Source organism: Pundamilia nyererei, unplaced genomic scaffold (genome assembly GCF_000239375.1).
Source record: "Pundamilia nyererei isolate P.nyererei 1_Seehausen unplaced genomic scaffold, PunNye1.0 scaffold00006, whole genome shotgun sequence".
Taxonomy (NCBI): Eukaryota; Metazoa; Chordata; class Actinopteri; order Cichliformes; family Cichlidae; genus Pundamilia; species Pundamilia nyererei.
Window position 1 is genome coordinate 5,581,877 of NW_005187407.1, and position 26,711 is coordinate 5,608,587.

General features: G+C 42.1%; 3 protein-coding genes across 7 annotated transcripts in view; 1 reads left to right on the forward strand and 2 right to left on the reverse strand.

The window, feature by feature from the left end:
* The window catches only part of thbs4a (thrombospondin 4a), an 18,174-nt gene extending 12,703 nt beyond the window's left edge, over nucleotides 1–5,471 (reverse strand). The window contains exons 1-7 of the mRNA XM_005722270.1: nucleotides 4,448–5,471; nucleotides 3,477–3,674; nucleotides 3,126–3,373; nucleotides 1,377–1,479; nucleotides 1,191–1,282; nucleotides 366–417; nucleotides 79–278 (exon numbers count right to left, since the gene is read on the reverse strand). Of these exons, the coding sequence (XP_005722327.1) occupies nucleotides 79–278; nucleotides 366–417; nucleotides 1,191–1,282; nucleotides 1,377–1,479; nucleotides 3,126–3,373; nucleotides 3,477–3,674; nucleotides 4,448–4,529 (975 nt within the window). The 5' untranslated portion in view covers nucleotides 4,530–5,471. The remainder of the gene's footprint in view (nucleotides 1–78; nucleotides 279–365; nucleotides 418–1,190; nucleotides 1,283–1,376; nucleotides 1,480–3,125; nucleotides 3,374–3,476; nucleotides 3,675–4,447) is intronic.
* A 1,691-nt stretch (nucleotides 5,472–7,162) lies between these two features.
* On the forward strand, nucleotides 7,163–14,609 carry mtx3 (metaxin 3). Of its 4 annotated transcripts, none has more exons than XM_005722275.1 (9): nucleotides 7,163–7,346; nucleotides 9,168–9,237; nucleotides 9,715–9,791; nucleotides 9,874–9,966; nucleotides 10,041–10,223; nucleotides 10,335–10,411; nucleotides 11,288–11,445; nucleotides 11,705–11,793; nucleotides 11,938–14,609. In XM_005722275.1, exons 1-9 carry the CDS (start codon nucleotides 7,254–7,256, stop codon nucleotides 12,031–12,033), a joined length of 936 nt encoding a protein of 311 aa, XP_005722332.1. In that variant the 5' UTR covers nucleotides 7,163–7,253; the 3' UTR covers nucleotides 12,034–14,609. The 4 variants fall into 4 exon arrangements, with proteins under 4 accessions (XP_005722332.1, XP_005722330.1, XP_005722334.1 ...); XM_005722273.2 differs by having other exon boundaries at nucleotides 7,164–7,346; nucleotides 11,288–11,466; XM_005722277.2 differs by lacking the exon at nucleotides 11,705–11,793 and having other exon boundaries at nucleotides 7,166–7,346; nucleotides 11,938–11,996.
* Nucleotides 14,610–14,674: 65 nt separating this feature from the next.
* Nucleotides 14,675–26,625, reverse strand: cmya5 (cardiomyopathy associated 5). 2 transcript variants are annotated; one of them, XM_005722272.2, is made up of 14 exons: nucleotides 26,282–26,625; nucleotides 24,826–25,471; nucleotides 22,021–24,699; nucleotides 18,955–19,050; nucleotides 18,647–18,865; nucleotides 18,536–18,558; nucleotides 17,853–17,977; nucleotides 17,626–17,760; nucleotides 17,322–17,468; nucleotides 16,934–17,081; nucleotides 16,696–16,829; nucleotides 16,110–16,227; nucleotides 15,860–16,036; nucleotides 14,675–15,768 (listed from the first exon to the last, which is right to left on the reverse strand). In XM_005722272.2, exons 1-14 carry the CDS (start codon nucleotides 26,395–26,397, stop codon nucleotides 15,516–15,518), a joined length of 5,016 nt encoding a protein of 1,671 aa, XP_005722329.1. In that variant the 5' UTR covers nucleotides 26,398–26,625; the 3' UTR covers nucleotides 14,675–15,515. The 2 variants fall into 2 exon arrangements, with proteins under 2 accessions (XP_005722329.1, XP_013769920.1); XM_013914466.1 differs by lacking the exon at nucleotides 26,282–26,625 and adding an exon at nucleotides 25,700–25,761.
* Between the last annotated feature and the right edge of the window lie 86 nt (nucleotides 26,626–26,711).

Consider the following 26,711-nt stretch of genomic DNA (forward strand, 5'->3'; position numbering starts at 1 on the left):
TATATATATATATATATATATATAGCACTATATACACATGTATAGTGCTACTTGGACTCAGTTGTACTCAATTCATACCTCATCTACATCATCACAATACACTCCATCTCCTGTAAATCCATCAGGACAGGGGGAACACTGGAAAGACCCCGATGGGGAACGGACACACATGTCCTGTCTGAAACAGGTCCCAAGTGGGCACGGAGCCGGGGGGTCAGGCATGACAAAGTTCTGAGGCGTTGGAACAGGATGTTTGTTTGGATCGCCATTAATTCTGTCTGGAGCACACAGGCAAAGATAAAGGTTAAAAGGTCCCTTTAGTGTCTAAATACTGTAAATCAGTACATTGTTTCTGTATTGCTTACCACAGCTCAGACACTCTGTGATGATATTCCGCAGATGATGTGTCTCCTTAATCTTAGGCACAAAGACACAGAGTGTAAAACTGTTAATAAACTGTGAGCTTGGGTATTAGTGTCATCACTTTACAGCTTATCAAAGGAGGCAAACCAGATTTTTACCTTTCAATAACTTGTAAAAATGCAACTGAGACTTGATAAGGTTTTAAATGTGTTTCCGCCAAGATAAGTGTTTCCTTACATAAGCATTTCTCTCTGTAATGTGATAATAGTCTGTTATCACCTCCGGCTCTCAGTTTCATGTCTTATCGCCTAATAAATCCCTTGCTTTAGATGGTAATCTGAAACCATGCACTTCTATCTGCTGCTACGTTGAATGTGTGATTTTTGCTTTTACTCAGCTGTCTGATGCAAAGGGTTACACAAATCCTTGAAACAAGACACCTTCAGACAAAAGCAGCAGGTTTTCACAGTCTGGATTCTCACATTTCACAGCAAAAAGCTGATGTTACAATGCAAAACCAATTCTGTTGTGAATATACCCCCGTCTTTTATTTTAAATGCAGCCTATTTTACCAAACAACCTAGGAAGTCTCTTCTCTACCAGCATCCCCCAGGCATTTTATTTTATCTCAGCATCAAAGTGCATTCAGAAAAACATCCATAAAAGCAATAAACAACATCATCATTATAGATCTGCTTATTGAAGCTCTGTGTTAAAAATGCTCGGATGCCCTTTCATTTTATTTTTTTTCTGTATTTAGCCCCTGAATCCATCCAAGTAGCTATCCATGAGAGAGAGACACAAGACCAGCATGCAGAAAAGGTTACCTGCTGGTTGAGCAGCTCCTTCATCTCAGATAACATGCTCTTCAGCTCTGTTATGGTGGCCTGATCTTGCATCATCCTGCCACCTTGCAGAGCTGTGAGGATTTTGCAAATCATAATTAGACAGTCAAAATCACATCTGCAAGAAGAGAAATGTCCAGTGATGTGAGTCAGCGTGCTGTAACTCACCCAGCAGCTGCAGAGATTCAGCTTGATCCATGGTACAGTCTTGCAGAGTGGCCACATTGTCTATGGTGTCCTCTATTACTAGCTTCAAGTCTGTCACGTCACCCTTATACAATAAACAACAACAGAATAAACTACAGGAGCAGAGTGAGAATGTTTAATTGGAATATTAAATTCAGTTCAATTTTATTTATATAGTGCCAAATCTCAACAACAGTTGCCTCAAAGCACTTTATATTCTAATTATAATATTATAATTAATTATAATGACTAGTCGTATCATATTTCTTTCTTATTTTTTTTAGGGCAGAGAACCATAACCTCAGTTTTATCTGAATTTAGAAACTGAAAATTAGTGGTCACCCGGGTCTTTATGTTTTTAAGACTTGTGTGTGTGTGTGTTTTCTGGCTTCTTTGACAGATAGAACTGGGTGTCATCTATATAGCAGTTAAAATGTATGCTATGCCTTGTAAGGATACTGCCTGGGGAAGCATGTATGATATAAACAGAATTGTTCCTAACACAGAACCCTGTGGAACGCCATAGTTAACCTTTGTGTGTGAAGAGGAAATCATATATCTAATATTGACCCAGCATTTTAAGTTTATTATGTTTTGGGTTTATTTTTGCATTATGGAGTGTTTTGGGGTTCTCTGGTGTTTTGATTATTTACGATAGATTATATTACTGTGGTTCTGGTTTAGGGTTTTGTTCACAGGGTTTGTGTTCTCATGTTTTGTGTGGGTTTAGTTCTGTGTCTGGTCTGCGTCTTTGCGTAGTGATGTCTTGTTCCTGTTTTATTGTGAAGGTCTGCGTCTCATGTGGGTGTGTTCAGATTACCTCCCTTGTCTCGTCTCGTTAATTACTCCCAGCTGTGTCCCCCACCTGTGTGTAATCTCCCTGAGTCTTCTGCTGTAGTAGTTGCTGGCTCATCTGTGTTTCTACCATGTTCCAGTCGTGTGGTCTCCCTGCTGTCACCATCGTCTAGCTTCCTTCATGTTCAGTAGTTAGTTGTTCCCAGTATAGTTTAGTTCATTCTCCGTTTGTCTATTTTTATTTTGTGTTTAATAAACCACCTTCACACCTTTACAAGAGACTGCGTTTGGATCCTCCTTTATTACTTCCACACGGCTCATCTTACTTGCCATGGCAGAGATAAAAGGAAGGTTTGCGATTGGCCTATAATTAGCTAAGATAACTAAGTGAAGTGATTTTTTTTAAGTAACTGTTTAATTACTGCCAGCTTGATGCCCTGTGGTACAGAGCTGATTAATAGAGATAGGGTGATCGTATTTAAGATTGAAGCATTAATTAATGGTAGGACTTCTTTGAGCACTCTTGTAGGAACGGGGTCTAAAGGACATGTTGATGATTTGGAGTAAGTAATTACTGGCATTGACCCAAAAAGATCAGAGGGAAAAACTCTAAATAAATATCAATAGTATTGAAAGCAGCTGTATGTAATGATACATCTGTGAGATGGTTGCGAGTAATTTTTTTCTCTAATTATTGAAATGTTATTTTTAAAGAAATTCATGGAGTCATTACTGGTTACAGTTACAATACAACTGAATATTCAGTTCAACGGAGCTCTGACTCTTTGTCAGCCGGGCTGAAGAGAAGCATGGGGTTATTTCTTATTCAAAATAATATACTCAAAATGAGATCTTGAAACGTCACTGTTTTTGTTTCCATGCACCATATCGTCAGTACTTTTTTCTTTCTTTCTCAGCTACAAACTTCTCATTCACCTGTCCTCTTGACTGCAGCGTCCTGAGTGCCACCTTGTTGGGACCTTGTGGAAGTGACCCAAACGCGGCTGGCACACCATCCAAAGTGTGAGCCAGCCTGCAGTCTACATAGATGTGAACACGACCAGGGCCACGCTGTAGACCGCTGGCATGGAGCATCACGTGGTGCTCTTGTCCATCTGCCAGGGATGCATGGTTGAAACTGGTTGTACCAAATCTGCCATCAGTCTTCTGGTAACGAACAGTCACTGCAGATATAGAGATGCTTGAATGAAAGCTGTAAAGAAGCTAAAACAAAGAATAGAGTGGCCTGTATTTGCCACAGGCTCCTCAGTATGTGTCAGTGTTCACCTTTGCTCAGTTTGGCTTGCATGGTGAGGTCAAGGTATTTAGTGTTGTCTGTGGGGTTGATGACACTGAAGAGAGAGGTGGGTGCCTTGCTGTGGAGCCTAAAGGACGAAAGCAGGAAAGCCTCATCTCTTCCTTTGTTCTTCAAGCTTCCTTGGAGCAAGTCTGGCAGACAGTCTGGTGACACCAGCAGGTCGTAGACTAACACAGGAAGGAGAACACTGGATTAGCACTATACCACGATTGTGAGAAGAAATCTTAAGAGAAAAGACATATTTTTAAAACAAAGCAAATGACGAGTTCATCTAAGTATTTTCAGTATTTTGTCTTATTGGCTGCAACTCCCAGCACACTTTGTTTTGCTGCTGCTGAGTCAGTGCACTGTGGTGTTTTATTATGTGTCACAGTGTACTTGTGTATGTGTGTTTGCGCGTGTGCACATGTGTGCATTCATGTCAGCACCCTGCTGTGTGTTTTTATGGTGTGGTAGACGGGAGCTGCAGAAAGGTCCAGCAGTAAACTTTTTCCATTGGAACAAACCCGCTGCCTCACACTCACGCACACAAACACCCACTCACACACTTTCACATTGCCATTAGTGGAATTTCAGTAATAATACAAAGTGACTAGAAATTGCACGGAAAGATCTGCATGTAGATTCCAGGAAAATCAAAGATTTGCAAATGCAGTTCTCAGATGACGGTTAGTGTCCTTCTACCACCTTATTTAGGTCAGACTGTTCTGGATCCTGGACATAAAACTCTACAACCACAAAAAAGCCAACCTAATTTCCAGCAATCATCATCACCAAAGCTACCCCCTCCCTCCCTTTTTTTGTGCAACTCACTTTCAAACAAAAGCTTTTTAGGAATATATCAGCAGAAAAGATTAAGTTTAACATATAAAGAACACAGAAACAAAATATGTCATGCTTTGCAGAATGGCATGCACAGCGAGATGCCGCCAGCACTTACCAACACCTTGAGCTGTGACAGTGAGCACCAGATGCTGCAGCAGCAGGGACAGAGCTGCCGCTCTGACGCACATACCAATCATCAGCGCTTCAAAGGGGGGGCACACCTCAAAAGAAGTCCTGTTTCTGAACTGTCCTCCTGAAGATCAATAAGCTGATCTCACACAGGCTGAAAATAAAAACTCCAGATCTTGAACCAAAATCTCAGCAGAGGTGAGATGGTCTTGTGTCCACAGCCGCAGCCTTTAAAGCAAAGGGGAGTGTCCGCTACTGTTACGAAAGTGGCACAGTGAAGAGACCATTTTAATAGTCTGGGTGGGGGAGTGTCCCCTTGCTAGAGCAATTATGATTAAATAATTTGTAAACAAGAAATGTAAAACTAAAAAAGGGAATTGGAAAGTTGTTTGATTCTGAAAATGACTGTCAGACTTTTTCTCTCCACATACTATACGAGCTAAATGTGTGTGGGATTTATGTATTTATGACCCATTTTTTTATTTAGAGTCATGCTACATTGGGGGATTTGTAATAAAGTAGCTGAAAAGTGCTCTAAATCACACTGTATAGAGACAGCCAACCAGATGCCTGTGAAGCTCAAGGGAGGAACATTTTGGTTCCAGCTGGCTGTTGTTATATTTTCACAAACATCATGAATGTGTGCCATAAACGAGGATCCGATGCCCTGGCCCATCCTCAGTAAGCCAGCTGAACTGCATAAATCTACAGCAGATGTTTTTAATTTTAAACTGATTTAATGTAACGGGTTCTTTGTACCTCTGCGAAGCTTCTTTTGAGAAGGAGAATGCAGGAAAGGAGGAGCAGAGAGGGCGAGGCTCGGGGCAGTTTTCAGTCCTGGAAACATTTGATGATAGATGTCTGGTGCTCGTCTTAATGCTTTCTCCTTTAACTAACCTCAAGTACATTTCAACATCTCAGCTGCTGGTTCGAGCCAGTGAGAGACATTTACCATCCCTCGGTGCGTTATTGCGGTACATCTGCCTGTGTCTGGCTGCTTGGCCTTTGAACAAACACCTGGCAGTCTTTAACAGTCTGCCTATCAGCTCTTGGACAGACGTTTTGCTCTGGCGGGTAAAAATAATAATCAATAAAATAACACTGAAATGGAAATTACTACTTTACATGGAAATCTAAATATGAAACGATTGCTTGTTCCATTGCTGCTGTTTAATAAATCAGTGTTTCGTGACAGATTGCTGTTTTAAATGTATGAAACTAGAGAACATTAAAGAGAAACTGAGTGATATGACTTTTTCAGCATGTCATTTCTGGCTCTGAAGTATTGCCATAATAGCAGCATAAAACACTGGAGAAACATTAACCACATGACTTAGTTGCTGATCAAAGAGTTTAATTACAATTAACATTTATTCACTGAGTATTTGCTTTTCTTGCTAACCTCATCACCATAGCTCCAAATTTGCCTGGAAGTATCTAAGGAGCAAGGCAAGAAACAAATAAAGGATAAATTAAGAACTACTGTAGCTGCTGTATAATATACACTCACTGTCCACTTGCTAGAAGGTGGTTGGACCCCATTTTGCCTTCACCAGCATTAATCCTTTGTGGCATAGATTGAAAAAGCTTCTGGAAACATTACTGAGAGATTTTGGTCTATATTGATATGATAGCATCACACAGTTGCTGCAAATATCGAATGTGACTCTCCCAAACCATGACATCCCAAAGATGCTTTACTGGATTGAGAGCTGTTTGAGTACACTGAACTCACTATCATGCTGAAGAACTGAGATGATTTGAGTTTTGTGACATGGCTTGTTATCCTGCTGGAAGCAGCCATCCGACAATGGGCACACTGATCAGCAACAATACTCCGGTAGGCTGTGGCATTTAAACGATACTCAGTAAGTACCAGGAACCATCTGTGTGTGCCAAATATCTAAATATCTGCAACACTATTACACCACCACCAGGAGTATGAACAGTTGATCCAAGGCAGGATGGATCAGTGCTTTCGTTCTGTTTACCCTTCCATCCGAATGTGTCAGCAGTAAAGACTCATCAGACCTGGCAACCTGTTTTTCCCTGTACAATCTTGGTGAGTCCATGTGAACTGTGGCCTCAGTTTCCTGTTCTTAGCTGACAGACGAGGTATCTGGTGAAGCCCACCTGCCTTAAGGCTTCAAAGTACTATGTCTTAAAAATGCTCTTCTGCATACCTCGCTGATAAAAAAAAAGAAAAAGTTATTGGCTTCACTGTTACTGTTTCCTCCCTGTCAGCTCAAATCAGTGTGGTCATTCTCCTCTCACACCAACCAGGTAATTTCACCCAGAGCACTGCTGCTCACTTCCTTTTGGACCATTCTCTGTAAACCCCAGAGATGGTTGTGTGGGGGAAAATAAATGACAGCATGTCTGCCACCATGCCACCATGCAATCTCCTTTCTACTTCACTCTGATAATTGGTTTGAACTTCCCCAAGCTGACTATGGTACGTGCCTAAACACATAGTGCTGCTGCCATGTGACCTGCAGTCCCACAGAGACTGTTTCACACTGTGGAAGCAGCCATGAAGAAGCTGGGCCAGTATCTTTGTTTAAAATAATTTGGCTGAAAAACAACGCTTTTTTAAAAGAAAAAAAAAGAACAGTACTGAATTATGAATCAATAAATAAAATAATTAATAATTTTAAAAAAGAGTTACAGAAAAATGCTTAATATTTGTTATGTGACTTGATTTTTTCTGTTTCTTCCTTCCTTCCTTCCTTTTTTTTTAACCCTGGAGGCTCTGATGTGAAAGGTACCCCGTGACGTCAGTGTCCCGTTGAATGAACCAAAACATGGCGGCTGCCATGGAGCTGAGATGCTGGGGAGGAGACTGGGGTTTGCCTTCTGTTCACACCGAGTCCCTCATAGTTCTGGTAAGCTCACAGCCTGTTTACAAACACAACACGCTCAGTGCACCTGGAGCCGCTTTTAAAACGGCACGTCACGTCTCCGGTTTGCTTTTCGTCTCCTCTCTCGTCCTTTGTGGTTAGCCTCCGTGCTAACTTACCTGCTGCAGCTTGCCTGGTAAGTTAGCCGCATCGATGTGCAGGATAGAAAATAACAGCGTGTCCAGCTGGACTTCATGTCCCAAGCACAGAGTCACGGCTGTGCTGGCTGCAGGGTTTGTCCTTCATGTGTAGCTGGCTGTCATAAGTCACTCCCATTGTTTGAAAAGCTGTGATCTCTCAAGGTCAGCTGGTTGAGCCTCGGATTAAAAAAATATTAATATTTTCAGGTGTATTTGAAGGATTTTCGCTAAAAAGCCGTAGATGATAGCTAACCTGATAACACCGTCCGAAAATTAACAGTTTTTTGCTGCTAACATGTTATCTGTCATTGGGTGCTCTTGCCACAAGGTGACACTTTTTCTTAGTTTAAATGTCAGATTTTAATGGAATCATTTTGTTTCTTGACTCTGATGGCTTCAACAGCCTTACAATTTAATCGTACGAAGGAGCAGGACAGAGTGTGCCCTCTTCATTTCTTCTTGAACCTTTTACTCAATTTAAAAACAGAAGTTTTAATGTAGTTTAATGTTTTTGGAAGCAAATGTGGAATTTTTTTGTTTTGAATGCATCATTTTGTTTTGGCAAACCTTTCTTGATTTAGAAAATAATTATGTATTGATTTAGTTATGGTTTAGTTATAGTATGTTGTGATTTGCTGTTTTGTGTTTGGTGTGTTGTAGATCATTGTAAACACTGAAAGTGACTTTCTTTTACTAAAAGGTTTTTGCAGCTGGGTCTCTTCGATTCAAATCATCAAATTTGCCTAAACATTTTATGGTTCAAAGTTTGAACATGTAGAATGATCAGTTTGAAACTTGTGCTTTGTGTTTCAAGATATATTTTTGTGAAAACTGGTGCGTCAACCCATTTAAAAAAATCCGAACCAGTGTTTGAACATGAATATCTCTGTGTGAATATTGATTAGCTAAAATCTGAAAAACTAAGCTAAAGCTGTCCTGTACACTCTCATATTTGAGAACACACTAAAAAAAAACCTTCACATTGCAAAAGACAACTAGTGAAAATTTCTGAATGCAATGAAGTTACATACTGCTAAATAAAACATGTATAGTATTTTTTATTAGCACTAAACTTTTAGTCACAAAATGTTATTTTGATTCCACTTTCATGATGGATTGAACAAATATGCCAAGTTGTACCGAAAAAACACCAAAAAAATCAATTGATAGTTAAATCTGAATAGAACAAAAGTAGATATCTGTATCTGCCCCAGTTTTTTTAAAAGATGGTGGAATGACACGCCTTTACAATAGTCCCCTGTAGCCCTAACCTTTGCACCTGCTGGTCTTTATTTTGATGCCTTTTTAAATTTTCTTCTAATTTTTGTTATTTTATTTACGTTTTCTCTCTTTCTCTGGAGCTGTTGAAGGTGAGCGCTGTAATCATAGTGTCCCTGTGCCAAATTAGAATTTGCAGTCGATGCCAAAGTCCTGCTTGGTTGCGGCGAGCTTTCATCTGTACTACAAGACTGAGATTGTGTAAAACTTTGATTAAAGTGTCACAGTCCTGCACTGTGGCTCTAAAAAGTCTAGTACTCATCTCCCTGAAAGTAGTTGTATCCTGTAGTACTTTTGCTCTTAGATCATTTGTTCCAACATAACATTACATTTGAACTATAAGTGATATATTTTTTAAAAACCTTCCCTAACCTGTGTTTTCTTTCAGGCATACACCAAGTTTTCTGGGGCAGAAGTCGCAGTTTCTCCAATAGACTGGACATGGAAAACAATTACAGGTGGGCTGCACCCTCCCATAAACACAGTCTTACAGTTTTAGGCTCTGCATGCCTTAAACAGAGAATCAGTGAACCCATAAAAGAATATATAACTGTACATATAGTTATAAAGAATGCATAATTCATGCATTCTTTTAAAATATTTGCATCTGTTCATGCATCTGTTCATGCAGCACACTTGCAAAGGTTTTGCGACTGCGTCTTGCACGGTTGTGGCACAGACTTAACAAACTCTTCCGTGCAAACGCCTGCCAGAGTACTCAGAGCCATCTCTGAGGCAGTTCTTCCCACAGTTTATTTCTCGAGAGACCGCATTTTTCCTTGATAGCACGCACACACATGATTAAAGCATTACCAGCCTCCCCGTTGTGGCTGGTAAATGTAAATTACATTGAGCATGATGAACTTGATTGTCTTTAATAAGACATTAGTCAGTTGTAATACCCAACTTTAATGTGTGTTTTCTATTAATCACAGTGACTGTCCCAGAATTGGTTTGTGGCGACACTGCAGTTCAAGAACCAACACAAATTCTTAACTTTCTGAGGAAACAAGTGAGTGTGCCTGCTTCTTCGGCATGTGTCCTAAACTGTTTAGCCAAATCTATAAATCTCTACATCTTTTTTTTTTAAACAGAGGTTTAATGCAGACTATGAGCTGACAGCCAGACAAGGAGCAGACACGATGGCCTACATCGCTCTGCTGGAGGAGAAGCTGCGACCAGCTCTGGTAAGTCTTTCCTTTTGCCGTTTCCCTGACAACATGTGGTCGTAAGCTAACAGGGTGATGTCTGCGTCCCACAGCTGCACACGTTCTGGGTCGATGCAGAAAATTACTCCAATCTAACACGGCCCTGGTTCGCCTCACGCTCGCCGTTCCCGCTGAATTTTTTCGTACCAGGACGTCTCGCCAGCGGCGCCCTCTCCCGCATCCTTCTAACCACAGGAGAGGCGCCGCTGCACAGAATCTCTGAGGTGGAGGGAAAGGTAAACGCCGCTCTGTACCGATGCATCGCTTAGACACAGTTTAAACTTCGCCTGGAGTGAGATTCTGTTTTTTCAGAAATGTAAATGTGTCTCTCTCTCTGTGTCCTGTAGATCTACAGTGATGCTAAAGAGTGCCTGAACTTGCTCTCCTACAGACTGGGAACAGCTAACTTCTTCTTTGGCAACTCGTGAGTTCTCCAGTGTTTGCATACTTATTGTGTTTAGTTAGAGAAGCTTTCATACACTCCACAGTTAGACTGCTATGGGGAAGCAGAATAGACTAAAAAAACCTGAAAAACTCGCATAATTCTGATTTATTTGAGAACTTTTTTATCTTTGCTTTTCCTTGGATTTCAATTCAGCTGAAAACATATTAAAAATGAATACATGGAATAAACAAAGTTCTTTATTCTTTAGTCCTTCACCTATGTAGGTTTTCTGGGTGTTTAGCTGGAGTACTCTTCACCAAGTGTTTATTGGCTGTCCTCTCTTTCTCCTCCCTTTGGGGGCTCCATGTGAGGGCTTGACTGGTGATGATCGACACTGGTTCTTGTAGCGTGCTCGATTCCTGCCCTCTCATTACTCTCTGGTAGCACGTGTCAGCATTTTAGCCCAGAATGGAGTGACCACCGGCCTGAGCTTCCACCACATGAGCCTGCAAGTGCTGATGAGGACAGATCCCATGTTAGCTCATATATAGAAGTCTGGTTACAACTTTTACTCCTTTGTGATCGCTCTTTTTAATAAAATACTTTTTTCCCATCATCCTGGCTCAAGCTGAATTAAACACTGTGTGAGTTTAAGTTTTTAGGAAGGAGAAAAACAACATCAGGAATATTTTATCACAGCAAAATATTTTATTTTAAGCATCATTTTTGTTTTCCATAATTTGTCATGAAGGCGAAATTTTAAATGAAAAGTTGATTAATCTCGCAGCTCTATTTTGTGCAGGGAAAAAGTGCTTCACAGATTTTCTGATTGAGGGTTTATGAAGACCTTCTATAAGTCAAGTCCTGACATGTCTGAGTGTATGTTTCTGTACATGCGTGTGTTTGTGCTCTTAGGCCGACCAGTCTGGATGCCTTTGCGTTTGGTTTCCTGGCTCCCCTTCATAAAGCCAGTCTTCCCAGCAGCCCTCTGCAGAGCCATCTCAGACAGCTGGATAACCTTACAGGCTTCTGTGACAACATCCTCGCAGTCTACTTCAGCTCGGACCACTTTTGTAAGATTGCTGCACAAGCTGGTAATACTCTATAGTGGTTATAGCTTTTACTTTTTAAGCGCTTGAAACAACTAACATCTTTGCACAGAACATCATCAGCACTTTAATTCTTCGCACATATTTCTTTCTTCTCTTTCTTCTGTTGGTTTTACTTCTGGGTGTTAAATGGTCTAACACGGCTCCTGTTTCACTCACTGTCTGCTTTCTACTTTTTCCTCTTCTTCTTCTGTCTGTGCTCCCTCGCCTGATCTCTCTCCAGGTCCTCTCCCACCTGTTCAGGAAACAATGGATGCCAACCTCCAGAAACTAACTCAGCTTGTAAACAAAGAGTCCAATCTGATAGAAAAGGTGCTTCTGCTTTCCTTTTTCTCTTCTTTTGCATGGGTTCATAGTTGCTTTCTGCAGGTACCATCTCAGTCGTGTTTCTGGTGTGTTTTCATTTCTCGCTTGTGCTTGTGGGCACTAACTAAACTGTACATCCTTTTGCTGTAGATGGATGACAACCTGCGCAGCAGCCCACAGCACAAACCCCACAGACCAGAGCCCAAACCCAGTCTGTCCAGTGCAAAAAGCTCTACTCCTGCCTAACACCTGACCTTTAAATCCTGCTCCATCTCTATGAATCGCAGAGCAGCGCCCTGCACACATAAGATGCTGTTCAGAACATGACTCTAAAAAACAAACAAACAAAAAATGAATGGAAGCATAACTATATAAATACAAGAGGCTATTTTAAGATAACGATGAGAGATTTTGTTTGGAAGAGAAGTGACAGTGCATGTGAGGCTTTAAAAAAGAAAAAAAGCGTGCATGTATGTGGTCAGCGATGGATTGCTGTGAAGTGGTGCTTGATGAGAAAGACACAGAAAGTTCAAAGAAAAAGTTCAGCAGGGAAAATCAGCAGCACAGTTTAACCTCTGAATGTGGACCACTCGGCAGATTTTCTTTTAACCTTTTCACTCTTTTTTTTCTTTCGTTTAAAGGACACCTTCGAGACCTTGGTCACTACAGTAGAGCACTTTTAAGCTAGAGCACTTAACATGTTTTACCACCAAGGATCTATTTTAAGTACCTTCCTCGTGTCCACTTTAAAATGTTCCATAAATTCTGTTCACATTTGAATGGGTGTAATGTACAGTATGTGCGCGGACATGACTATAAGAGTAACTAATTTAACTTATTTAACTTTGTTTCAGCTCCTCTGCTGTGTACAGAGTGTACAGTTGTAAATATTGTTATGAGGATAATTGACTTCCTGTTTCCTCTAAAAAGGAGCAGCTTGTTCAAAATGTTGTTGCTAGACACATGAAGGTGAGAGAAGGGCCATCCATGCATTATATTTGTGTGTGACCCGAGGATCATGTTTTTTTTGTTCACGATGTCATGTGGCTGTAAGAAAATACTCACGTCTGCTGTTGCTTTCGTTTTCTTTTTTCCCGCTACCATTTTCGCTCAGTTTTGTTTCAATTTTGTGCTGCTATAATTTCCTGTGCCACAGACTGAAAGGGTTGGAAATGTCTCATTAGTTATCTTGGTTTGTTTGTTTTTTTTTAACACTATAATTTGGACCACAAAGTTAGAAATTCCCTCGATAAAGTGTTTGTACTCCGTGTGATTCCTTTATATGATTTCTCTTCACTTCAGACCTTCAAAAACTCACTTCATGGCTGCATGCCCTTGAAAGCACCGTGCTCTGAAACAGATGTGCTGGGGGGGGAGGATGCTGGTCAGCCGTCTTGTAAGGACCATAAGGGAAAAGTGTGCCTTCATGACTTCTCGTGTCTTGTACAAGTGTCAACATGCTAACTGTGTCCTTCATCATTTTGATACATATATCCAAAATTATATTTGTAATTTCTGTTGCTCACAATCTGTAAGTGTCTATTAAATTACATATATGATAAAAACGGTTTCTGGCTTTCCCCCCCAGTATTGTTGAATATTGTGGCGTGATTGAACAATAGTCAAAATGTCCTCTAACACCAGACAAGAACTTTCTCACAGACTCTCGCCATCCTGTTTAATTTCTGAATGCTGATCTTTCCTCCATCCTCAAACCAAGCCAACGCATCAAGGCACGCTTTTGGGTTTTTCCAGTAACAATTACAGAAGATTTCTCTGTTGCCTGCCGTACCTCTCTGACTGACTGTGATCATTTGTTTAGATGTTGGGAGGATAGAGGGCTCTTTGTCTGGTTTTGGCCTTCAGCCTGGAAAAAATTAATCGCAGAGAAAGCTGAGAGGAAACGACGCATACTTGACTCCAGGTATTGTCCAAGTCGGTCACATGAAGGCGAGTATCCTGCTCAGATTTCTCCTGGATGGTTTGGGAAGCGGGTGCAGTAGCTGGAAATAAATACCACATTTTGGATCTGTTAGAAATTTCAGTCATCTTCTGCCTTTCTGTGCTGGAACAATATGTTTGTCAAGTAATATTAAATAGCATCGAGAAAAATCTGGTGGCTCCAGCAGAGTGTTGTCCACCACAGGAAGGCTGTCCCTCTTCAGAGGGCTTTTCTCCAGGTTCCAGCCGAAGAATCCAGTACATCACATGGAGCATCTGGTCACTGATGTGTTGCATGTGTGTACCCTCCACATTTCTGCTCCCTCCCTCTTTCCATTTTCCCAGAAATGATAAAAGGTGTCAGAGGTGAGTGAGAAGGGGGAAAGGGTGTGATTGCCTGGAAAATAATGATGCAATAACTGCGAATGTCCTCTCCAAAAGCATGTAACTGTGATGACCACTTGTGGCTCACAAACCTGCTTATAAAAGGGGATTTGAAAGTCTAAATGGAGTAACAAATACATATGGGTGGAAATGCGATCTTTAGGACAAAGACCAAAAAAGAAAAAAAGCTTGTCTGGAAAATTATTAGATTTCAGTTTCTTTCTGTGGTCATTTGGTTCAGATCAGGTTTACAGTTCTCTCCTAACTTCCAGAAAGATTATTTTTAAAAAGACAGTAATACAGTTAACGGAGCACCAAGGCCCCCTAGTGGTGACATATTATTAGGAAAATGAGTCAAAACACATCTGCAGCACAGAGGTGTTTGGTTCAAATGAAGGGTCCTTTCTATGTGGAGCTTCCTCCGACAGTCCCTGCAACACGCTGGTGTCCGGTCCAGGGTGTACTCTGCCTCTCTGTGACAGCTGAGACAGGCTTCATCAAACCCTGAACCTGATAAGGGGAGGATGGCTGGATGGTAAATGAGTCAAACCAATTAGTTCAGTTGAGCAGATAGAAAAACAATCATGTTCTTTCAGACCAGAAAAATCCATTTTTACAAGACAGAAGAAGAAAAACAGCTGATCTGCATTTGTTGACAGTCACACATAAGAAACAAAGAACTGATTACATCTCTTTAAAAAGGTTATTTACACAAAACAAACATATTCACATTATGAAACAGTTTAAAAAGTGCCACAGTGTATGTTTGGAGACACAAACTCAGTCCAAAACTTTGTGGTGACAAAAAAAACCCCAAAAAACCTTGAGTAATAATTTGTTGAAGGACTAATTATGCAGAGGTTGTGTTCAGATGTCTATATGTTATTAGAGCATTTACTAACAGCATCTGTGGTGAAGGGATTGAATGAACTGGGTGAAATTAGAAAAACGTTTACAAAAACAGTAAAAGATTGTCACATGTTTGGTTCAGAATTATAACATTTTTCACATTTCATTTTTCATTCTCGCTCATCAATGGGGGAAATAAATCAAAGCACTTAATTTGAATCCATTTATATGAAATAGAAGCTCTATTTTCTAAATTGAAAGTGTCCCTTTTAGGTATTTTTTTTTTACCTAGATACAAATAAAATTCGAATTCAATTGCAGAAAACTAGCTTTTAAAGCTTTATGTGGTTGAAGTACTGATAATAATAACTTAGATTTGTATTCCACCTTTCAAGAAACCCAAGGATGCTTGAAGTGATCGTTCTTCTGTCAGCTAACAACACACAAACCCATATATTAGCTTTAGAGGAATCATCTCTTCTACATTATTCTTCAACATTTTAAGAGTCCATCGTGACCTGTAAACTCTCCACTGTGTTAGGCTACTAGCAGAGCTAGCTGTCCTTGGTAAACTCCGGCACCACCAGCACCATGCTGAGCTCCAGGCTGCCAGGCAACTCCAAAGCCAGAGCGGGCTGGCATGGCTGAGTGAAGTTCTGTCTGAAGGTGCCTAATAACTGACCGCTTTGGGCATTGTAGAAAGACAGACGACCGAGCTGGTAGTCCAGGAGAGTGCCCACTCTGTCAGGCGTCTCAGTTACAAACACGCTGGACTGAATATCATTATGGAGTAACTGATACCTGAAACTATAGGGGCAGAAAGACAGAGAAAAGTGGAAGTTAAAGACCAAAACTATCAGAAACATCACAGCAATGGGTGAAAATTCCTTATGTTTACCCTGATGGTGAGGGAGTACACTGCAAACACCAGGACAGGCTGTTTTCCCCCAGTGAGCTGTTTCTGTTGGCTGTGCTGTATGCCACTCCGAGCCTGTAGGCCGTACTTTGTGACACGCTGGTTTCCCAGTAATAGATCCCTCGTGCTGGCAGCAGCTCACCAAGGATGGATGGACACCTTTAGGACACGATGATTTTAAAAAGAGTTTTCCTAATAAGGTCTACTGGATGTGTTCTTGGGTTACACTTACTGTGTGTCTGTGAGCGAGGCGGTTTTGTGTGCATCCTGGGAATAGTGCAGAGTGGTCTGGTTCTCTGAGAGCTGGAGAGCAGGATGAGCTGATGCCTTCAGCAGGTGGAACCTCGTCCCTCAAGACAAAAGTAACAGACAGTATAAAAACATAAGCAGGGGAGCAGAGATTCTGTAGGGTGGTTGCACACCTGTGAACATAAAATCATCATAATCAAGATTTCCGTGGACTGTTCTTTTTACCAATTTAAATGAACTCTACCGATTCTGCCAAGTAGAGTAGTATTCAGTCAGAACTATACCAGAAGCTTATTGATGGCTACCAAAAAACATCTCTTGGGTGCAACTTGCTAAGCCTGCATGCATACTTTTGACCCTGTGTGGATTAGAGAAAAAAACAAAACAATTCTTGTTCTCTTGTAAGGCATTAAAGATGTATGCTGCACATCAACAGCATCATTACAGCCTGGAAAAAGAACAATACAAAGAAATCTAAAGCACCACATTACTGTACCATTCATGCCCATGATGTCATGTACATCCTTTAAATTTCTAAACATGATTTGTGAAGTGTGTGTTCTTGATACCTTTTGTGGAAATGAGTGCAGCCTCGCTCTGTTCACTGGCTCCAGCCTCGTTCACAGCTTTGATGTAAAACAGGTAATTCTCACTGGGCTGCAGGAGAATCTTTTGCTCACAGGTTTTGATACCTGAGATGGATCTGGGAGTCACATCAGCAAAAATATATGCACAAACAAACATTTTACATAAACATCTAGTATAGTAACATGTGTCAGTGTGCTTACCGGTCTGGTTAACACCCACCTGAGCCCTTCTCCTTCCAGTTCATACTGTCGGCAGTACTCCAAAGTGTAACTCTGTCCAGGAGCCCGTTCTGCTGAGCTCCACCTCAGAGTAGCTGAATCCCACAGGATGCTGCAGCGCTCTGTGTCGATCACTGGCACTGAAGGAGCTGCCAGAGAGAGACAACTAATGAAAAGTACACCTTTATGGTTTTGCAGGACTTTTCTTGATTCGTCTGTAAACTACAAACAGCCAGATTGCTTCCAAGCACATTGTCTTAATATAGCAGAGGAGAAATCTGAATTCTGTCAAGCATGTCAGGAAAAAATGAAAGCAGTTCTTCAACTTTTTTATCAGACAACTATAACTGTCTGATAACTGTTGCTATAAGTCCGGCGTGCAGACTGACCAGTTCTGAAGGTGAGTCTCTCGCTGGGCAGAGAGCAGCCTGTATAGTTGACAGCCATCACCCAAACCTTGTACATCTTGTCAGATTCTAGGTCCTCCAGGACACAGTAACTCTCCTTTACTGTCACACGGTACTCCTCTGACACAGCTGTGGACCACAGATATAAAACACCTCAAATGTAACCCTGAAGACAAACACCTCCTTACATTTATATACTCAGAAACCTTTTAATTTGTTCACTGTTCAACATCATTATTAGTCTTCCACAATTTTCCAGTTTAAGAAACATCCTGTAAGTATTTACCGCCCTGTGGATCCTCCATGCAGTAGACCTGGAAGCAGTCTATGATATCTCCAGGGTTGACTTTCCAGTAAACTGTGACGCTGGTGCTGGTGGCTGAGCCCGGCTCCTGCGGCAGCAGTGTCGGCCTCTGGGGAACTGAGACACACAGCAGGAAGCTTTATGCCACATATACGTACGTGTGATAGCATGAGATCTGCAAACACAGGGTAAGCTCACAGCAGACCCACCTGGGATTCCTTTTCGCTGTGCGAGGTTTGAGCTTGAAGTGTTGGCCTTGGCATAGTCCTCAAAGACCAGCAGTCCCTTTGGACCCAGCTCCATTGTCGAGGCTGAGTCCAGAGCTGCTGTAAGCCTGACCATAAACCACAACGTGAATCAGCATTAAAGTGTGAGCGATCTGCTCACTTGTCCAACTTTATCATCCAGTTTTCCAGACATAGATTAAGCCTGAACCTAACCTTAAAGAAAAATTCAGTGACGATCTCCATTATAAAGACTGCATTTAATCCATGCCTGGGAAACGCAGCCTATATGTTATATATTTCTATGCTATGGTAGATCAGTTAGAAACCCTCACCCATGCACACACCACATGGATCTTTATTTTGTGGCAATCAGTATAATTATAAAATCTGTCTTCTGATGATACTGACCTTCACACCTCTTGGCAAAACTTTTTGGTGTTAAATTCATGTTTTTGGTTAAATAAATTAGCACTTTTTGACTTTTTGTCACAGCTTCTTAGATATGTAATAATAAAACAAAAATTCACTCATGCATTTTAATATCCAGCATACCGGCATGCTCCACAGGTTGAGGTTCTGGAGGTCAAGCAGCACGCCAAACTGGTTGCCACTAAAGTCCTGGGAAACCACACTCATTCCCAAATCTTTAATTGAAAGCAAATTACCTTGCATGAATGTCTTCAGGCGACTAGTGGGGGAGCAGATTGAAGAAGATTTTATTAAAAATTTGACACAAACCCTCATGAGCAATAAACCCGAGGAGCTTCAGGACTCACGCTGGCCTCAGTCTCAGCCTCTCTGCTTGCGGTCTCCAGAATGGCCTTGGCCGAGTCAATGCTCTCCTGGAAGGAGACAATCTGATCATAGAGCTGCTCCAGCTTGGTCTTCTTTTCCTCCTCCATGCTGACAGACATGTTATTGTACTGCTCCATCACCACATCCATCATCTCCTTGTTCTGAGCCTTCATGGCCGCCTCGCTCTCTATGAACTGATCCTGAGCCAGACGAACAGCAAAGAGAGGCTTTTGATTAAACTCTACCATGAGCTAACAGTGCTGCTTAGAGCAACTAAAGCATGCTTTACCTCCACAGAGTTGTAGGCAAGCTCCAGCTCTGACACCAAGTCCTCGATGTTCTCCGATCTCTCCTGAAGCTCTGAGATCCAACCACTCAGCGACTCCTGTTTTACAAACGCTTACAGGTTAAATGAAGCTTGTGCGTAAGTTCAGTAACGAAAGATCTGCAATCACTCATCTCCCTGCTTTCCTGGGTGCTCAGCTGCTTTTCTGGTCTTTACATCACTACTGCTTCCCCATCCTGTCAGTCTCAATACTGACATCATTACTCTAGTCCAGTCATCTTCTTGCCCACCTTCTTTGAGCCAATCAGCATCCACTTTGTGTGGTTTAAATCTGTGTCCTCGTCATTCTCCCTTTCAGACTCTCCTCCCCATCTCCACCTCACAGACACCTCAGTTAAAGCTCCATCCAAGAAGGCTTGGATGTAGTCATCATCTTCAGCACCACCAGCATCTAGACTTCGGGGGGCTCCTGTCCTAAATCCTGTCAGTGCTGGGATTTTGTACCACCATCGTCAAAGTCTAATTGCTAAAAAGTTTTTCTGTCTCAATAAATGATGTTCAGTTCTTCCAAGTGATCTCTTCTTATTGAAATATCAGTTGTAAGCACTCTGACAATAATGCAAAGGTGCGAAGTGAAATATTTTGCATATGATGCCAAAGCTGAGCCAAAGCTCTCTCAGAGTTTGTAACCTCAAAAGATTATAAAGTTTTAAAGAAAATCTAGCAGATAAACAAGAATACAGATCTCTTTGTGGGCTGGTATCTCTGCCAGGGTTTCACAGAAGGTGTTTCATCTTTCACAACATTATTAACCAACTGAAAACAACATGCTTTCTTTTTTACTCATGATAACAACTTCTCAGTTGCTCTGTCGAGTTCTTTATCTTGTTTAAAGATTAAACAAATCCCTCCCGCAAGTTGTTACTATTCAGAGAGATAAAACGGGTTCATCCTGAAGTTAAAATACGAGTCTGCTGCAGCTTTAAGGAGAGCCATCAGAGACGCTATTCCAGGAAGAAGAGCAGCGGCGATCCCCTGTCACCGCTTCAGCACAAGCAGCTCACATTTAACTGGGTCAAGATGTGGTCACTGACCGCTCTCTGCTCTCTGCTAAGAGTCTTAACAGGTGTTTGAAGGAGAACGTGTGAACATACCTGCATACACAACCCTGGGCCAGTCACACAGAGATAGCCTTTAGCTTTACCAACAGCCAGACTTTAGTCATATGTCTGAATGTATTCAAATAAGATTTTTTTTCCAAACAACAGCCACTTCTTTGAGTTATTAACAATCATGACCACAGTAAATTTTCAAAGCAGTAACTGTGGTCTTGAAAAGGTATTTCCCTTCACACTGCCAGCTCCATAATATTCAACCACAAATTATGGGCCCTGACATCTTAGTTCTAAATTAGTCTGAGGATCAGCTGGCTAATGTTTGATGCTTAAAATAAGCCAGTCTTTATTTTTCTGAATGCCATGAATTTCTCATCTAAGAGCAGATTTATAACATTACAGAGCACTTTAACACGTGTTTGACAAACAGCCCCCCGTGCATGTAGAAGTGAAGCAGTGCAATGCAATTTCTAGCTTGGAGAACTGGACCGGACACAGGTTTGCTAAGTTTCCTTGGTGAGCATGCCAGGATCAATTTCCTCCTCTGTGGAGTACTTGAATATACTGCACTTCTCGGTGCTGAAGTCAGACTTAGATTAGAGCTTTGCTCTTTTGATCTTTATGTTGTTTACTCTCTACAGCTGTCAATACTTCACATAAATATGGTGGATCGCACTCATCAAGACCTGGTTCAAATATCAGCTGGAAATGACATTCAATCTTTCTTAAAATTGTTCCAACTTTCTCTTCATTTAAGTGCCAGAAGTCTGACATACCCCTCTCCTGTTGTCAGGTGTTTCCTGACAGACCACACGGAAAAGCCAAAATAACTTATCCCTTAGTGAGGCGTGTGTGTTTAGGCGTTTTCTCTGATTGTTGCAATAAAATGTGTCTTGAACCTTCAGCCTAAAAATGCAGATCTGTGTTTGTTTGCATTTTAATTTGAGGAAAAAGACTAAAATAGCTGATTGTTAGAAGGTTTCATTACCACACGTGATGGCTGACCCTAAGCTCACCCAGAGGTACAGCGAGAGAGGAAAGCGCGCCTGTGTGTGTGTGTGTGTGTGTGTGTGTGTGTGTGTGTGTGTGTGTGTGTGTGTGTGTGTGTGTACGGATTGCATATCATTTTCTACGTGATGATGTCACACTGGACCTTTGCACCGATCAAAGCAGAGCATTGCATCACTACAATTCAATGTGCTTGGCTGCAGCCTGAGAAGTGGCGGCCTGTTGGCATTGAATGGAAAGGTTGACTAATCTAAGACCAGTTTATTATAAACTAATGCCCATAAAATGTGTGATGTTCATAACAAGAGTTCATAACACTGGTGAGATGTAGGATAATGAGCTGCTATTTGATCGCAGTACTCGTCAGTCATGAGTGTGATTTTTGTGCTGTGTCAGCAGCTACATGTTTGAATGATGAAACAGTCGGGAGCCACTTTGACCTTCTGGAACCAGAGAAAATAAAAAATGTTGATTTGATTTTACGGTATAAAAACTGGTGTTCTGCTTTGTTCAGTTCATGATGCTGTGCCACTTTTTGTATTGCACTCTATATCATAGTTCAGAAAGGAAACTATATCCTGACTACTGCTCTTGGCTTTGTTTTTAGGCTTTAGGAAATAACCACTGTAGGCTAGGTAACCCCTTACAGGCTGTTTTAGACAAAATCAGGTGAGGTACCATAGAGAGCAATTACTTCAGCATTAGTTGTAGGATGTAGGTCCTTTCCCAGCTGCCATAGGGCGAAAGGCAGAGCACAATCTGGACAGATGGCCGTTCAAATTCACACCAAGAGGTAAATTAGAAACATCAATAAACCTAACCCCGAGAACTGCATGAACCAGAGAGAACCAGACATGGGTGAACATGCAAACTCCACACAGATAGTGCTAACCGCTGCTCCACTGTGCTGCCCTGCGTGTGTAGCTGTGCTTCAATATTAGATTACCTTTATTTCTTCGTAAGCCGTATCCACGGCAGTCACATCGTGGCTGTGATGCTCTCCAGACATGCAGTCTTTCTCTGACATCAGAAATCCACAGGTGAGACAGAACCAGTCCATCCCCTGTAGCTCAGCAGCTAACTGGGCCTGCATTTCCTCCTCTGCGTCGATTATTTCATAGTCAGCCTCAATCATTTCTTCTTCTTCTTCTGGGAAATAATCTACCTTCTCTACCACCATCTCTTCATCCTCTTCTTTCTTCAGAGTAGGCTGTGGTAATAGCCCAGCCACATCTCTCTGTGTTTCAGGTTCTGGCATCTCCTTTGCATCCTGTTTAGAAATCACTTCATATTCCATCTCAACATCAGGCACATCTGGGCACTCTGCTAATCCCCAATCTTGCTCCATTTGTTGCTCAACATCCTCTTTGTGCAGATCAACATGTGGAACTAGATCTGCTTTAATAACGCTCGTTTCTTCCATCTCGTGAATCTCTGCCATCTGTTCTACGACTGTTTGTTCAGGATGTATTTCCTCTCTGTGCACTTCATATGAATCCTGTTGGGGAGTAAAGATGATTTTGTCTTCTTCTATGGGTCTCTGAATCTTCGCCTCCTTGGAGTCAGCTTCCTCTACAGGTGCAGGTGGCGAATAGTCCATATCGAAATCATTCCTGGTTTGTTCTTTTTCTTCTGCAGAGGTTTCTGGTTCTACTTTGACTTCAGGCTCCATCATTGTTTCTTCTACTAGTGCCTGAAGTTCAGCTGTGCTGTTAGACTCAGGGAGAGGAACCGTATCTTTCTCTGACCACTGGCTGATCTCTACATCCATCTCTACAGCTTCTCCTTTGGGGACGAGGAGGATTAGCTCATCACCTACGGTCACTATGTCTTGAACCAAAGTCCTACTGGTCTCTGCGGGTACTTTAGAGTTTGTTTTGTCTGATCCACCATCAGCCATGTCTTGTTGTGTCTGCTGAGTTTTAAGGGTTGCATGAAGTTTCTCATCTGCATCTGTTATGACTGCTTCTGAAACAGGCTTGGTTACTTCAATGGACGTGGCTGTGACCTCTAACCCTTCTTTATCCAACTTGTCCTCAGCAGTAGTTTCCCCTGTCAGAGGTTCGTGTCCTTCAGGAATACTTCTCACTTCCTGAAGATCAACACAAACTTGGGTTTGAATCTCTTTTTCATTCACTGCTTTTTCCATTACCTCCACAACAGTGTGCACTGCAGCATCACAGTCTGTGATAACCTCAACAGGTCCAACGTCTTCGGCTTCTCTGTGCTGTGACGCTGGTGTTTGAGCCGAGGGTTCAGTCAGAGTGAACGTTTCCTGTGTTACAGTCTCAGGTTCCTTCACTTCAGCTAAGTCCTCTGCTTTGGTTACTAGTTCTTCATCAGCAGACTCTATTTTGGTGTCAGAAACAACCTCCTCAGGCAAACTCGTCTTCCAGGCTTCTGCTTGTACTTCAGATATATTGACCGCAGGAGGCACCTCACTGCTTACAGGTGCTTCTATATCTGCACGCACTACAGGTGTCTTCTCATCAGTCTTTTCTAACACCTCCTCACAGGCATGCTCAGGTCCAGTGCAGCTTTGCTCACACTTTTTTTCTTCTTCTCTCTGATGACCCTCACTCTGTTGTGTATGGTCTACTTTACAGTCCGCCTGGTGAGTTTCAGGAAGTGGCTTTTCTGAGCTGCACTCAGAAGACTCGGTCTTGTCTGTCTTATCTTCAAGCTTCATTTGTTGATCTTCCATTTTTTTCTCTGGTGGTTTAGACTCTTGACCTGAATCTTCCGAGGTCACTCCTATAGTCTCCTCCTGAGTAGCCTCAGAGAGTTGCACTTCCTGCACCTCTGGTTCCTCCTTCTTTACCTTTTCTTTCTTTTCTTCTTCTGGCACTCGTATTAAACATCCCGTCATTTCAAACTTACTCTGCGGCCACATCATCCTTCCTCCGCTCTCACTGGCCACCGGCTCCGGTTGAACATCCAGCGTAGGAGATTCGTCTTTTAAAATGAACTTCTCCAGGTACCCATGTGCCTCCTCTGAATCTGACAAACGTCTCCTGTAAGACTTCTCAGATGCCACGCTCTCTGCCTCAGAGTATTCCTCATCACTCTTCCTCCTCTCACCCACAGCATCCTCGTAAAGGTCAGAGTACATGAAGGACATGGCAGTGGGCTCCTCCAGCAGGATCGGGTCAATGATCTTAGGAGGTCCAGGAGAGATAAAGATGGGCGTGAGAGTGGTCTCTTCACTCTCAAACAACACTGATCCGCTCCCTTTCGTTGACCTCTGGCTTTCTCGTCTGCTTCTCATCCCTCCTTGGCTTTCAGTCTTGTCTTCTTCTCTCTGATGTAGTGCATCAGCAGGAAGTCCTTCTCCATAGAAGACCTCATCAAGGTGTTCCCCAACTATATCTACGTCCGAAACAAATACGAAAGAGTCCTCAGATGCAGAGGGGGCGCCTGTGGCTGTTTCTCCAGCAGGCTTTTGTTCCTCAGCTTGGAGTTTTGCTGCAGGCTGTTTAAACTCCTCCTGCAGCTCTGCTTGTTCTCCAGAAGCCACCACATCCAAAAGGGTAAACTTCTCGAAATAGTCAATGTCACCGGTGCTTTCTCTCTGAGTGGGTGTGTGTCCACGCTCTGTGTCTGCTGATGGCTGAGAAGAATCTTGCTGTGGAGAAATTAAAATCAGCATCTCAATCCAAAAAGTGCACTGTAACACTTAAACTGACAAATGAAGCATAATAAAGATCACAAAGTTCATTATAACAATCTTTCAAATGAAACAGAAAAGTACCTCCTGGTGTTCCAGTATTTCCTCCCCCTCTGGCAGGACTTGATTATGTTGCAACATCCACTCAATGTGATTATGAGACTTGATCTTTGGAGTCTGATCCAGATAAGACAAATTGTCCTGCAGCTCTGTACTCTCCTCCTCGTCCACAGTGGGTAGTTTAGAGGGGACTCTAATGTTAAGAATCTCATAGCCCTCTGAAATCAAACTAAAAAGCTGCTGATCTTTGCTTTTGATTTCCTCCAAGTCCGTCTCTGTTTTGCTGTTTTCCTGCTTGACATTGGGAAGTGAAACCTCTGCCATCTCCGGTCTCTCCACGCCTAGAGCTGAAGCCGATCTTGAGCTACCAGGTCGGCTCAGCCTGTCCCCGAGCCTACTGCTTCTTCCTCCAGACCTCGTCCTCCTGCGGACTACTTTCTCCTCATCAAAGACAATGGTGATCTTTCCTGCAGCTCCAGAGCCCTCCATACTGTAAGCTTCAGAGGTGGAGCTCGTCTCAGAGGCCCACGGAGTAGAGCAGCGGCTAGAGGCCGTCTCCCAAACAATACCACTGTCCTCACTCTGAACTGTTACCATCGAGAACGACGGATCCACCATTAGGCATTGGAGCTTGGGCTTCACCGATGGGTCCTGGACAACTTCTCGGAGACTGAAGGAGAGAGGAATTGACAGAGTGAGAGGAATGAGGAGGGAGGAAGGAAAGGCATGACTGCAAGAGGAGATCTTTTTTGGCACAGCTCATGGAAATATAACCTGAGGACAAAGCAATTAATCAAATCAAAACATATTCGAGCAACATTTTGGACCACCGAGGCAGCTGAGTTAATCTAAGATGAAAGCACAGTAACACCAGTTAATCTTTTCTCAAGATGATCACTTGAGATTTGCAGATCTCCAGCATTAGACCAGGTGTTTGGTGCGGAGATGCCAGTGAGAGTGATGATCTGAAAAAATAATGATCTGATGCGCTCTGAGCCATCCCTCCGGCTATGAATACACCAGAGCCCCCTGAAAGGTGACGTCCCAAGGCGTCATTCATGTAATATTAGAAAAGCGAAGCCTGGCCTTCTGGGATGCATCCAACATATCAGTTTCTTCTACTATTTATGAAATGGGAAGAATAAGTAGAGGAAACTAGTATAAAAATGAGATGTAAAACATGTTGTGGTGAACAACATCGAACATTGATATAGCTGCCACACCGACACTTCTTTACGTGATTATTTAAGGCATTAAGTTAGATTAATGGAGATTAATGGAAACTAAATTGAGTTTATGTTTTCCAGATGGAGATGAGCTACATCTTCTCCTTTCCTTGTTTATAACAAATTATTTGATGCTAAGAAGCTCAGAGACAAAGAGCTAACATTTAAAAAAGAATCACTCTAAAACAGAGATAATATGAATAAAAATGAGGTTATTCAGATTCTTTTTTTCTTTTTCTTTTTTTGTAAATCACCTGTTTTGTAGCTCTTCCAATTCATCTTCATCATCCTGGCTCATGACATCTGAAGCTTCACACTGAAACTCCTGCAGCTCCGTCATCTCCGAACACAGACTCTCACATTCGTCCATCTTGGTAATTTCCCCCAAATCTTCTCTTTTCAACTCCAAGTATTGTTTTTCAGAGTCCTCCTGATGTTTTGAGTCACTCTGAATTGGTAGTCGGTCCGCCTGTTTGTGTCATTCTAAGTTGGGAGATGTCCATCTGACTCAGCGAAGGACAGAAATAGACAGAGCCGGGAATGAAAAGTGGGGAGTCAAGTAAGACAAGGGCAAAGCAATTGGTGGGGGTGCATATCAGTAGAGACTGAGTCAAACACACAAACAGCGAACATTAAGAATTTAGAGTTTCAAAATTTTTAAAAAAGCAGTGTTTCATTGCACCT